General features: G+C 43.8%; 1 protein-coding gene across 1 annotated transcript in view; it reads left to right on the top strand.

Moving 5' to 3' along the window:
- The window catches only part of LOC145342898 (phospholipid-transporting ATPase ABCA1-like), a 153608-nt gene extending 143465 nt beyond the window's left edge, over nt 1-10143 (top strand). Inside the window, exons 45-50 of the mRNA XM_080188471.1 lie at nt 230-371; nt 2012-2146; nt 4036-4139; nt 5835-5927; nt 7020-7263; nt 8884-10143. Coding sequence (XP_080044597.1) covers nt 230-371; nt 2012-2146; nt 4036-4139; nt 5835-5927; nt 7020-7263; nt 8884-9024 — 859 coding nt within the window. The 3' untranslated portion in view covers nt 9025-10143. The remainder of the gene's footprint in view (nt 1-229; nt 372-2011; nt 2147-4035; nt 4140-5834; nt 5928-7019; nt 7264-8883) is intronic.
- Nucleotides 10144-14662: the final 4519 nt, after the last annotated feature.

Here is a 14662-nt window from a genome sequence, read left to right as displayed (position 1 = left end):
AATTTAGTTGAAGATCAAAGAGGCCAGAGTTTATTTATTGTGAAATAGGGACTTCTATCCATTGAGCTAAATTGCTCCCAATTTAGCTAGAATAACATATTAAGATCCAGAGTGAATCTGGATTTGCAGAAGCCATTCACCCCTAGTTCAGCAGACAGGGTGTAAAAGAAGTGTAGTTTGCAGAGTTTTTATTGAAACAAAATGCTTTGGTTTGGTTTCCCTGCTACAGTATTCTATCCAACATGCAAGAGGTCCACCAGAACATGGGCTACTGCCCCCAGTTTGATGCCATCAACGAGCTGCTGACCGGACGGGAACATCTGGAGCTGTATGGACTCCTGCGGGGAATTCCTGAAAAAGAGATCTGCAAGGTAAAACAGAGAGCATCAAACCTGTGATCATTCCGGGTGGCATTCTTCCAGCAGTCAGCCTTTATGGGAATGTGTGGAAGGCATGTTTCCCTCCTTGTATCGCTGGAGGGAGGGAGGGAGTTGGGGAATGCTTTCTGTTTCCCCTCTCCTTTCCACCCTTTCTCCTCCATTCTGTCCCTTCCTGTCCTGATGGTACCATCGACATTTTCCATTCGTGAGCCCTCGGCAATGAGGCTGGTCACGTATTCGAGCTGTCTGAAGGAAGGTGGCAGCCGAGACAATCGTATTACAAAATGTTGACAGCACAGGAGCAGGGTGACAGGCCACAATGGTGTTTATCCTCCACAAATCCTGTAATGAATTTAAAAAAAAGGCTAGAGTTTACAAGAGTAAGAGGCCACACTTGATCAAAGCCAAGAACAAAGAGCAGTGCAGCACAGGAACAGGCCCTTCGGCCCACCAGGCCTGCACCGATCTAGGTCAACAGCCTGTATCCCTTTATTCCCCGACTGTTCTTGTGCCTATCCAGATAAGTCTTAAATGTTGCTAATGTGTGTGCCTCAACCACCTCACTTGGTAGTGCATTCCAGGCCCTCACCATGCATAATTTTCTTCCTTTGTCCTCGAGCGGACCAACACTTTCTCTAGCTACCTTTTTTCCAACATATGGATAAAATGCCTTGGGATTCTCCTTAATGCTGCCTGCCAAGGACATCTTGTGATCCCTTTTTGTCCTCCCAACTCCCTGTTTGAGTTATTTTCTACTTCCTCTGTATTCTTCAAATGCTTCACCTGTTTTTAGTTGCCTAAAAACCTTTAGAACCTGAGGGCTATTGGCAGGGTGGATGTGGAGCAGATGTTTCCTTTTGTCAGGAAGTCTAGAACTAGGAGTCACTTAAAACTAAAGGGTCACTCACTTCAGACAGAGACGAGGGGAAAAGTTTTATCTCAGAGGGTCGTGCGTCTCTGGAACTCACTTCCTCAAAAGTCAGTGGAAACAAAAGGCAAAATTTTACAAGAAATATTCTAAGTGCCCGGATAGTGTGAAAATGTGAGAGTTGCAGATTGTTTTTCTGGGTATGTTTTTAGCCCAATCTTATGCACATAGTGCATGAAAAAATGGACTAGATTGTTTCTAGCTACTACAAGCAGTGGGTGGGGCTTGGTTCACCAGCCAGCAGCAGAGGGAGCTATTGCACCAGTGCAGACCCCTGTGTCTGCACATGCACAATTCCAACAGCACAGGGAGCCATTGTGCATGTGCAGACCTTTGTGTTTGCACATGTGCAATTCAAACAGCAGAGGCCTGACAGAGAGAGGAAGAGAACTGTCAGGCCCCTGCTGCTGGAGCAAGCCTGAATCAACCTCCCCCTACCCCCCACAATCGTGGCCACCCCCTCTCTCCACCGAACTGATGCAGAGCGCAGTGCATCCCTCCTTCCCCCCACCTATTGTAAATGCAGGAATGGAGTGGACTCCCCTTCTCCCTTCTTGACATGGGCTGCTCCAGCCTGGTCCTAGATCCTCCAGGCCCAGCACCCTTCAGGCCCATTGCCCCAGGGAGCTGTTAGCATCCGTCTTTGATGAAATCACTCTGGTACAGATTATTTTTGCGCACTAACAATCTCCCATTCTGTCAGGTTGCCGAATGGGGGATCCGAAAGCTGGGAATTATTCGATACGCAGACAAGAGAGCTGGCAACTACAGTGGTGGGAACAAGCGCAAACTCTCCACTGCCATGGCCTTGCTTGCGGGACCCCCTGTGTTATTTCTGGTGAGTATTTGACATTTAAAGTTTAAAGTTTTATTTCTTAGTGTCACAAGTCAGCTTACGTTACTTACAACTGCAATGATGTTACTGTGAAAATCCCTTAGTCGCCACACTCCGGCGCCTGTTCGCATACACTGAGGGAGAATTTAGCACGGTCAATGCACCCAACCAGCATGTCTTTCGGACTGTAGGAGGAAACCAGAGCACCTGGAGGAAACCCACCCAGACAAGGGGAGAATGTGCAGACTCCGCACAGGCAGTCACCCAAACCGGGAATAGAACTGGGTCTCTAGTGCTGTGAGGCTACTCACTGAGTCACCATGCTGCCCAAAGCAGTTACATGGCAAAACATAAATTTCACTGTTGCACGTTGCACCTTATAAAATCTCGGTCATCTTAACTGCGCCCGTCTAGGCGTGAAGCACCTCTACACCTAAGTGAATTTGTAAAGGGCATACCTGATTATACAATGCTTCAATTCTATAAATATAGTAATCAAGTCTCCAGTCCATAATCCTATGTAATATGTTACCCTCTTTATATTTTCATCACTTGGAAATACAAGCACTACGTCAAGAATAATGTTTGGCAGTTAAAAGATTGGTAAAGCCAGGTGCCGGAGTGTGGAGACTAAGGAATTTTCACAATAACATCATTGCACCGTTATTGTAAGCCTACTTGTGACACTAAGAAATAAAATGTTTTTAAAAATTTGCATTTTGAAATTATGGCTGCAGTTCCTCTCTGTAAAGTCTTTTATAATGAATTGGTACTTAAGTATGGGTGGAATTTCCCTGTTCCCTGTTTTAATTAAGTCATTACCTTGCTTAAAACAAGTCATTAACCTACTTAAAAAAAGGTTAAAGGAGTCCTTTGAAAAATAGGGCATTTCGTATGTAAGATGTTAAAGACATCACTTCATGGAATCTCAACCCACTCTGAGTCTAAATAATTTGGGACCTTACGTGAGTTACTGTTGTGCAGATCTGTCACTGCATGTTAAACATTTTCAACAGCAAGGAAGAAGTGTTTGTGGAAAGGTGACGTCTGTGGTTCAAAAGTTGGGTGCACAAGTGTACCTGGGCTGCCAAGCCAGAAACATGGTCTAATGATCGATAATGGGAAAACATAAGAATGCCCACAGTGCAGAAAGAGGCCATTTAGCCCACCCAACCTACGCCGACAACAATCCCACCCAGGCCCTATCCTCGTAACCCCACATATTTATCCTGTTAATCCCCCTGAAACTCAGGGGCAATTTAGCATGGCCAACCAACTTTGGAGTGTGGGAGGAAACTGGAGCACCCGGAGGAAAGCCACGCAGACACAGGGGGAATGTGCAAACTCCACGCAGACAGTCACCCAAGGCCGGCGTCAAACCTGGGTCCCTGGCGCTGTGAGGCTAACCACTCTGCCGCCCAGTTCAAATGAGTTCAATTCCCACCAAGGCACCTTGGGAATTTTGATTCAGTTGGTAAAAAAATATCTGGAATGAAAAAGAAAAGTCTAGTATCAGTAATTGTGAAAATACCAGATTGCCATAAAAACCCACCTTGTTGATTTATATCTTTCAAGAAGGAAATCTGTCATTGTCTTTAATCAATCCGACATAAATGTGACTAAAGACTCACAGCAATATGATTAACTCTAAACTACTCTCTCAAATGGTCAAGCAATTCACGCAGTGAATAAAAGCTGCCCTCGACAGTGGACACCAACACCTTGCAAACGGATAAAGCAAAGTCTATTCCATTTTTTTCCAACAGCACATGTACTTGAATCCCTGAAATCGCCATCAAGAGCATACAATAACTGTAGCCACTTGTTCTCCTGGATATGCTGGATCTCTTTAAAATTAAGACGATGTATTCTATGATTAATGTTTTGAACAGGATGAACCCACGACAGGAATGGATCCGAAGGCTCGGAGATTCCTGTGGAACACAATCCTTAGTATCGTTAAAGAAGGGAGATCCGTGGTCTTGACGTCACACAGGTAGGATATGGAAAACGGTGCGGAGTCCTTGTCCAGTATATGAACTAGTGGCAATGTTGGAAATCTTGATGTGAAGATATCGGCTTTGGACTGGGGTGGGCACAGTAAGAAGTCTCACAACACCAGGTTAAATCCACCAGGTTTATTTGGAATCACAAGCTTTCGGAGCGCTGCTCTTTCATCAGATGAGTTTGCACTTGAACAAAGTGTGAATGAATAGCTGTTTGCACTGCCCAAGTTAGTCAGTACACTTAACATAGTTGATTGTAATTTTCTATCATGGTAATGGCAAATGGTTCATAGCATTTACAGTTTGTTTTTGTACTTTTTGCTCGTTTATTCCCAATCAAAAATCCAATCAGAGAAGCCCATAAGAGAGACAAAACAGATCCAAGTTGACAAGACAGGCCATTCCTCCTGTCTTAGACTCGATCAAACAAGATCCAAGCTGACAGGATGAGGCATCACACTCTCTCCTGGCCTTGATCTGGGCTTCATTCTTAGCCAAAAGGCCGAGATGGCTTTAAAAAATTCCTTCATAAGTTCGTAAGATATAGGAGCAGAATAGGCCCTTTGGCCCGTTGAGTCTGCTCTGCCATTCGAGCATGGCTGATGTGTTCCTCATCCCCATTTTCCTGCCTTCTCCCCATGAACCTACAACTCATTACCAATTAAAAATCAGTCCAACTCCTCCTTAAATTTACTCACTGTCCCAACATCCACCCCACTTTTATGTAGCAAATTCCACAGATTCACAACCCTTTGGGGAAGCTAGTTTCTCCTCAACTCTGTTTTAAATTTGCGACCGCTCATCCTAAGATCATGACCTCTCGTCCCAGAATGCCCCACAGGAAGAAGCATCAGCTCCACTTCTATTTTATTCATACCTTTTATCATCTCTTATACCTTCAGGTGAAGCCTCATTGACTTACACCAGGTGCAGGATCAAAAACTACACTTGGTCTTAGCCAAAAGGCCGAGAAGCAATGGCATGTTATTGTGTTTGCTGTCCAGGAACAGGCCATTCAACCCAACCTCCCCTTGTTGGTTTTCATGCTCCACATGAGCCTCTTCCCCTCTTACTCCATCTAACATTATCAAAGTGCCCTTCTATTCCTTTCTCCCTCAGATATATCTAGCTTCCCCTTGAATGCATCAGCACTATGCACCTTATCTATCCCTTGTGCCCACTGGCAGCTGTAATCAGAGACAGTGCCAGTGAAACCAAAAGAGAAAATGCTGGAAAATCTCAGCAGGCCTGGCAGCATCTTTAAGGAGAGAAAAGAGCTGATGTTTCGAGCCTGGATGACCGTTTGTCAAAGCAGTGATTGGGACCGTAGTCATTTACCCCAATTGTGGCAACAATTTTACAAAAGGATGTCAATATAACGATATCACAAACAGAAACACAATGCAGGTGTTCCCACACAGTGCTGACACCTACTGCATCTGAAATCTGCACCAAGATGAAACCACTGCTTTTGAATTAATTGAATAAAGTCGTGTTAATTCACAGATCTAGCACTATAAACCACTTCTGACTGCTTACAAAGCAGCAATTTATTTTCTACTGCGCATCTCAGTTGAAGATCACAAAGCTCTCAATTCAAATTGCCTTGCCTGTTACAAAATCTGAAGTCCGATCCGCAGCGAAATGAGCAAAATTCTTGACCTTCAGTGTTTGTTTCCTTGCAGTATGGAAGAATGCGAGGCCCTGTGCACTCGAATGGCCATAATGGTGAATGGCAGGTTCCGATGTTTGGGCAGTGTTCAGCACCTCAAGAACAGGTAAGACTCCATGGTAGCAATCTGTGTCTGTTAGTCTGAGAGCTGTCGTGTCTCTGGAAGGGAACCCTTCCTACGGATGATTGTTGTTCAAAATGTCATTTCTTGGTTATCAACGGTGGGATGACAGGGTGGGTGTCAGTATATCAGGAAAATATTACGTGTAAACGGAATAGACTGGTTCCCAAGGGCCACAGACCTAGTCTTAACTAGTTTCATATGTAATCCTTAAACCCAACAAAATTTTGGAGATTTGCACGGAGTAAAAGTTAAAGTTTAATTTATTAATCACAAGTTGGTTTACACTAACACAGCAATGAAGTTACTGTGAAAATCCCCTAATTGCCACACTCCAGCACCTAGAATCATAGAAACCTACAGTGCAGAAAGAGGCCCTTTGGCCCATCGAGTCTGCACCGAACACAATCCCACTCAGGTCCTATCCCCATATATTGTACCCACTAATCCCTAACCTACACATCCCTGGACAATCAACCTAACCTGCACATCTTTGGACTGTGGGAGGAAACCGGAGTACCCGGAGGAAACCCACGCAGACACAAGGAGAATGTGCAAACTCCACACATTCAGCGACCTGAGCCGGGAATCGAATCCAGGACCCTGGAGCTGTGAAGCAGCAGTGCTAACCACTGTGCTACCGTGCTGCCCTGTTCGGGTGCCTTGAGGGTGCTGGATTTGAACCCAGACTAGGACCTGAAACACTGCACCGTCTTTCGTTATAGCACCAATTGCTATAATGAGAGTCAAAGTACTTCTTTTAAGTTACCTTTTTATTACTCATTCGTGGGATTGAGGTGTCACTGGCTGGCCAGCATTTATTGCCCATTCCACATTGCCCAAGGGCATTTGTGAGTCAACCACGTTTCTGGGGTCCCGGGTCCCCAGAACACCAGCTGAGTTAATAGTCTAGCAATGATACTACTGGGCCCCCAACTCCCTGCCAGGAAGAATGCCACAGAAATGTAAATCGCCACAGAAATGTAAATCACCACAGGCCAACGTGTAAACTGGGCTGAAATGCTCCACTCCATTGGAATTGACCAACTAAAACCCAATGCTTCTCTTTTTCGGCAGGTTTGGAGATGGATATACAATAATCGTGCGGGTGGCTGGTCCTAATCCAGACCTGGGTCCGGTGGAGGAGTTCTTCAAGCAGGCTTTCCCTGGCAGCATTCTCAAAGAGAAGCATCGCAGCATGCTTCAGTATCAGCTGCCTTCCTACCAGTCCTCCTTATCCAGGATCTTTAGTATTCTCTCCAGCAACAAGGAGAAGCTTCAGATTGAGGACTACTCTGTCTCGCAGACCACGCTAGACCAAGTAAGTGAAGTTCCTTTCGTCCATTGCGCCTTCAGGCAACACTTGCATCTTATCCATGACTCGTTTTGGCCGCCAGCCCAGTAACGCCTCACATTTAAAAATCTCACCCATGTTTACAGCCCCTCTGTAGCATTCTCCCCTTCCTATCTCTGTGTTCTCCTCCAGCCCCACAACCCTTCAATATATCTGCGTTCCTCTCATTCTGGCCATTTTAGTGCCCATGGTTTTAAAACGTTCCACCATTAGACCATAAAATGTAGAAGCAAAATTAGACCATTCAGCCCATTGAGTCTGCTCCGCCATTCAAGCGTGGCTGATAAGTTTCTCAACTCGATTCTCCTGTCTTTTCCCTGTAACCTTTGATCCCCTTACCAATCAAGAACCTATCTATTTCTGTCTTAAATACACTCTGTGACCTGTACTCCACAGCTTCTGTGGCAATGAATCCCACTGATTCAACACCCTCTGGCTGAAGAAATTCCTTCTCATCTCGGTTCTAAAGGGTCAACATTTACTCTTGAGTCTGTGCCCTCGGATCCCAGTCTCTCCAACTAATGGAAACATCTTCCCCACATCCACTCTATCCAGACCTTTCCGGGTTCTCTAAGTTTCAATGAGATCCCCCAATGCCCTCCCCACTCATCTTTCTGAGCTTTATCAAATACAGACCCAGAAACCTATATAGACCCAGCAATACATAGATTAGGCCTCAGGCTGTAGAATTCCCTCCCTTCATAAATCTCTCTACTCCTCTGCCGGTTCCTTTCTTCCTTTAAGGAACTTTGGAAAGCCTATCTCGTTGACCAAGCTTTTAGTCACCTACCTTAATATCGGCTGACTTGGCTCAGTATCATATTTTGTTTTATGATGCTCTCGTGAAACACCTTGTATTACATCAAAGACCCTATAAAAGCGGCCGAGAGCTTGTGGCGCAGTGAGTAGCGACCCCGCCTCTGAGCCAGAAGCTCAGGGGTACATGTCCCAACCCAGGACTTGATGGCCATCGAAGGTGCCTTTATAACACAGTCAAACAGGTTGATTGTCAACCTGGAAATCTTTTCAAATATGTCAATAGCTAGTGGTAAGAGCAGGAGAAAATCCCGGTCAGCCATGCTTGATGTGGAATGACGCCTCTCAAACTGTAATCCCTTGGTGACAGACTAACATTTTTAAAGTTTTTATTTAGTAGCGTCACAAGTAGGCTTACATTAACACTGCAATGAAGTTACTGTGTAAATCCCTAGTTGCCACACTCCAGCACCTGTTTGGGTACACTGATGGAGAATTTAGCATGGTCAGAGCGCCTAACCAGCACATCTTTCTGACTGTTGGATGGAAACCAGAGCACCTGGAGGAAAGCCACGCAGACATGGGGAGAACGTGCAGGCAGTGACCCAAGCCAAGAATTGAACCTGGGTCCCTGGCACTGTGAGGCAGCAGCGCTAACCACTGTGCCACTCCCTAACAAACTGTTCCAGGAATTATTAGCTATGGATCAGACAAAAGTCTGCCTTAGTGTGTCACTAGCTGCGGGAAGAGAATTGGAATTGGACTCTTATAAATAGAGGTTAATTATAGACTGCCTCTATTGTCTGACATTCATCCTGTGTCCGTTTGCAGGTATTTGTAAATTTTGCCAAGGACCAAAGTGACGATGACCTCTCCAAGGACACGTCCATTCACAGGAACGACACTGTATTAGACGTTGCACTCCTCAACATATTTTTACACGACAACAGTGTGAAGGAAAGCTGTGTGTGAGCTGATAAACTGAACTTCAGACTGAAAAAAAAAATGCTTTCCTTCGCTCAGAAGAGAAACCTCGCTGGGAGAAGGAAGATTAAACTGGACACTCTACTGATGCCATTCAATGCAAAGCAATGCAACAATTCCACTATCTTGTGACGAAATGGTGCCTCTGTTAGTTGTTGATTAGTTACTGAGGTTAAGTGTAAAACTTGAATATCGTCGGTATTATGACATGACTTTGTGAAACTCTTGGGTTGAATCCATTTCCAGTAAGTTATCATTTGACTTTAGCGATGTGACAATCCTACAGTTATTGATTAGTCATGGCCAGTAATTGAGTGTAGCTAATCAATAACTGGTGCATACAAACGTGGGCACACACTATACCACCTCCCCACCCACATTTCATCATAGAAGATGAAATACATACTGCATCCTGACGATTTCAGAACATGTAACCAAAGTCTGGGCACATTTCTTTTAATAATCCCTGTGTGTGACTTCCTTAGATTTTTTTTTAAATAAAATCTTAATAAAGTAACATATTTATTTACCATTGCAGGTATAACCAGCTACAAGAGAAGTGTTTACAGAAGTATTGCATCCTTGATTTAAATTGTGTATCTCTATGTTTTCTTAAGTGGGGATTTTCTGACCATGGTGACGGGAGGAAGAGAAGGGTGGGTTGTAGTGTTACTGTGGGGCTGCCAGAAGTCCACGGACTTTCAGAGGGAAGTCATTTCAGAGGACTCCCAGCAGCGCGTGAGGTCAGAAAATCCCACCCATCGGCACTGGAGTTTTCAACTGGTCATGTTTAAAACTCTTATTTTTGGCCTACTCATTCCAAGCACTTTACACAGATGGTCCTGGAACTTATTTGTGTTCTTTCTTCTTTTTGTTTTTTGCCATAATATCAACTAATCCTTACGAAAGCAAACAAAAATGATTGGCAAAGCTTAGTAATGACAAAGGCTTGATGTTTATCAGTTCAAGTCATTCTTCTTACAAAAAGGTTGCAATACCAAAAGAAAATACTACGTTTGTGAGAAAGTATTAATGTGTAAATGTATTTGTATATTGTTTTCAGTGTCATGTGCATTAAGTTAGGAAATAAAATTGTGATAACATTCATGCATGGTGTTGGGTTACCAGTCTCATTTTAGGCAGAACACATCGATCCACCATTTCGCTTTCCAATTCAATTCCTCTCCAGGAGTTTCAATTTTTTTCTTAAACCCATTGTTAAAGTTGCTTTCATGGGTTTCTTGGTAAACTATTCATCCAAGGGGCAAAACATTACGCTGCAGGTATATCATGTCTTGCCAGACCTCAACCAGGGCACTATGGATTCAGGTTTTGGCCATCAGACCCCTGGAAAGATGGCACAGTGGCACAATGGTTAGAGCTACTGCCTCACAGCGCCAGAGATCCAGGTTCGATTCCAGCCTTGGGTGACTGTGCAGAGTTTGCACATTTTTAAAGTTTATTTATTAGCATCACAAGTAGGCTTACATTATCACTGCAATGAAGTTATGGTGAAAATCTCCTAGTCGCCACACTCCGGCACCTGTTCGGGTACACTGAGGAAGTATTTAGCATAGCCAATGCACCAAATGCATCTTTCAGAGTGTGGGAGGAAACCTATGCAGATACGGGGAGAACATGCAGATCCCGCCCAGACAGTGACCCAAGCTGGGAATTGAACCGGAACCCTGGCACTTTTTGAAGAAGCAGTGCTAATCACCGTGCTGCCCACATTCCCACTGTGTCAGCATGGGTTTCCTCCAGATGCTCCAGTATCCTCCCACAATCCAGAGATGTGTGGGTTAGGTTGATTGGCCAGGCTAAATTGCCCCTTAGTGTCAGGGGAATTAGCAAGGTAAATACTTGGGGGTTACAGGGGTAGGGCTTGGGTGGGAATGTTGTCAGTGTAGGCTTGATGGGCCAAATGGCCTCATTCTGCACAGTAGGAATTCAATGATTCTATTTCGGACTTGGAGGGGCTAGCATAGATTCATGAAAATCATACCAGGTTGAGAACCTGATTCAAGGTGAATGGCATAAGAACTAAAGGCAACATGAGAAAAATATATACATTTTTTACACAGTGAGTGGTTAGGGCCCAGAATGTATTATCTACAAGTGTGGTGAACTCAGCTTCAATTGTGGCCTTTAAATGGATAATAATTGGAAGAGAAAAAAATGTGGGCAGGAAATTAGAATTAGCCAGATCACTCTCGCAGAGAGCTGACATGGGCAAATATGACAAGCTGAATGGCCTCCTTCTGTACTGCAACCATGCTATGAGTACATTGGCTTTAAAGGATTAAGTTAGATAGACACATTGCATAAACATGGCTTGTCTTCCCCTAAGTATAGACGATCATAGGGTGATCTAATTCATGTGTTTAAGATGTTAAAAGGATTGAATTGGTAGCTGACGGCGGAGCGATTTCCTCTGCTTGGGAAATGTAGAACAAGGGAAGTAATCGTAAAATTAAAGTGAGGCCATCTCGGAGGGAAACCAGGAAGTATAGGTTCCACTCGATGATAGGAAAAGCTTTGAATCGTCTGCCATCAAGAAGCTGTGGTTCCGGAGGACAATTAGAGGCTTCAAGATGGAGATCGACTTTCTGCAGACAAAGGAGCTGTACACATTGCACCTGTTTCAACTAAACAATGCAGGTGACAGCCATTCTCTGGTTCATTCCTTAAGGCAATGCCTTGATCAGAGTCAACCTGCCTGGTTTGAATTTAAACAAAGCTTAGCAGTTAACTGTCAGTCATCAGTTAGCTGGTGCATTCTCTATGGCAACATCTCGATCAATCAGAGTACACTTACCTGCCAATCCATGATCTCTACACCTGAAGTATAAATTGTTGTTGCCTTTCAATGTGATATTGCGAATAGTGCTGATGAGTGCAAGATGAAAAGCTTCCGCAACATATGTCTTTCTTCAGCAATACTCAAGTTCTACACTACCAAACATGCCACAATCAGGGTAAATAACTAGAGTCCCAATCACCTACATTATGATTGAGAGTGCTGAATTTGTGGAACTTGCTGCCCTATAGTGTGGTGGAGTTGGAATTGTTGAATGGTTTCAAGAAGGAGATAGATATATTTCTAATAAAAAAGGGATAAGGGGATACGAGGAGCAAGTGGGGAGGTGGATTTGAAATCAGGAAGAGATCAGCCATGATCTGATTGAATGGCAGAGCTGGCTTGAAGGGCTGAATTTGCCTACATCTGCTCCTAATTCCTATGTTCCTAAAACAGCATGATAGATATTTTATTGATGTTGGAGTATTCCTGTAGTGTAGTGGCTATCACATTCGCTTAACATTCAAAAGGGCCCTGGTTTGAAACCAGGCAGAAACAGTTTCAAAGTCATCTAATTTCAGAGTAAGGCAAAAGATCAGTAATTCATGTTTATTGGGTCGCACTGTGGTTAACACTGCTGCTTCATAGTACCATGAGGCAGGTTTGATTCCTGCCTTGGGTGATTATCTGTTTGGAGAGTGTATGTTCTCCCCATCTCTGTGTGGAATTCCTCTAGAGACACTGGTTTCTTCCCACAATCCAAAGATGTGCAGATTAGATAGATTGGCCATGCTAAATTGCCCCTTCATGTTCCAAGAGATCTAGGTTAGAATCATAGATTTCCTAAAGTACAGAAGGAGACCATTCGGTTCATTGAGTCTGTACCAACCAGAATTTCACTTAGACCCTATTCCCATCATCCCACACATTTAACCTGCTAATCTCCTGACACTAGGATCAACATAGCATGGCCAATCAACCTAACCCGTACATCTTTGGACAGTGGGAAGAAACCGGAGCACCTGGGGGAAACACATGCAGACACAGGGATTAGCAGGATAAATATGTGGGATAGGGCAAGGGATGGATGCTCTGTTGGCGAGCTGGTGCAGGCCTGATGGACTGAATGGCCTCCTCCTGCACTGTAGAAATTCTATAATGTGGAGCTAAGATGGCTATATATATAGAGAGAGATCAACCATGATCCAGATGATTGATGGTACAGCACAAGGGGTTTGTTCCTATAGAGGAACATGAGAAGTATTGAAAACTTCCAGCACTCATTTGTTCGATGGTCTGCAGTGACGCCAGGGAGCATTCCATGTACTTTGGCTCTCTAATGCAGGTATGCATTGGATGGAGATGGTTTGGTGGCATGATTCCTTAATGGACTGTTCCTGAGCTTAGTCTAAGTTATTAGTGGACATCAGATCAGTAAGAGCAAGGAATATGAATTACAGCTCTTCTAAAAGAATAGGAAATGTCACACTGGGTATAAAATGATGTTCTAAAATTAAGGTAATCACGCATTATTATGGTGGAGCTAAAAGGAGTTTTGTTCTGCCTCAAATCCTATTTTTTCTGACCTAAGTTGCATTGCAAAATGTGGATGAGCTGTTGACTTGATTTGATTTGATTTATTACTGTCACGTATTAGCATACAGTGAAAAGTATTGTTGCACGCTTTACAGACAAAGCATACTGTTCATAGAGAAAGAAAGGAGCGAGTGCATGATGTAGCACACAGTCATAGCTAGGGTGTAGAGAAAAATCAACTTAGTGCAAGGTAGGTCCATTCAAAAGTCTGACAGCAGCAGGGAAGAAGTGTTCTTGAGTTGGTTGGTACATGACCTCAGACTTTTGTATCTTTTTCCCAATAGAAGAAAGTGGAAGAGAGAATGTCCGGGGTGCGTGGGGTCCTTAATTATGCTAGTTGCTTTTCTGAGGCAGCGGGAAGAGTAGACAGGGTCAATGGATGGGAGGCTGTTTGTGTGATGGATTAAGCTACATTCACAATCCTTTTGTAGTTTTTTTGCGGACTTGGATAGAGCAGGAGACATACCAAGCTGTAATATAACTAGAAAGAATGCTTTCCATGGTGGGCTTTCTTAACTATAGTGTCAGCGTGAGGGGACCAGGACAGATTGTTGGTGATCTGGACACCTAAAACCCGAAGCTTCGTCTCCATTGATGTAGATGGGGCATATTCTCCACTGTGCTTCTTGAAGTCAATGACAATCTCTTTCATTTTGTTGACATTGAGGGAGAGATTATTGTCATTGCACCAGTTCACCAGATTCTCTATCCTATTCCTGTACTCTGTCTCATCATTGTTTGAGATTATTGCATTTCCCAACACTGAAATCTTTCACTTTGGAAAAAGAAGCTGGTTGGTATCACTTCCCTGAACGCTCTTAACCAAGCAGCAATGGGGCCAGAGGTTAGATGTGCATATGGTTCACACTAGATTCCTCTCAGTAACACAATTTAATGTTGTAACAATTTACAGTAAAGCTTGATGTTCTAAAAGTTTAATGCTGTCTCATGGTCAACTGAGTTTGTTCTCAATGTGTGTTAATAGTTCACCAATTTTAATCTGTTAACCAAAGTTCAAGACTTACTGAAAAAAAAACATTTTGGCCCAGAACTTTCAAAGAGTGGAAATTATTGTCCAATTGAACTTCTGCTTGAAAATACCCCCAATTTGAAGCTTCTCAGCATACAAAGAACAAAGAACAACACAGCACAGGAAACAGGCCCTTCAGCCCAACAAGCCCGCGCTGCCATTTTAACATTGTGAGTGCTGTCCTCTACCTATGACCTTTG

The sequence above is a fragment of the Carcharhinus amblyrhynchos genome, chromosome 5 (assembly GCF_965287045.1).
Source record: "Carcharhinus amblyrhynchos chromosome 5, sCarAmb.v2.hapA, whole genome shotgun sequence".
Taxonomy (NCBI): Eukaryota; Metazoa; Chordata; class Chondrichthyes; order Carcharhiniformes; family Carcharhinidae; genus Carcharhinus; species Carcharhinus amblyrhynchos.
This window is presented reverse-complemented; position numbering and strand designations above follow the sequence as displayed.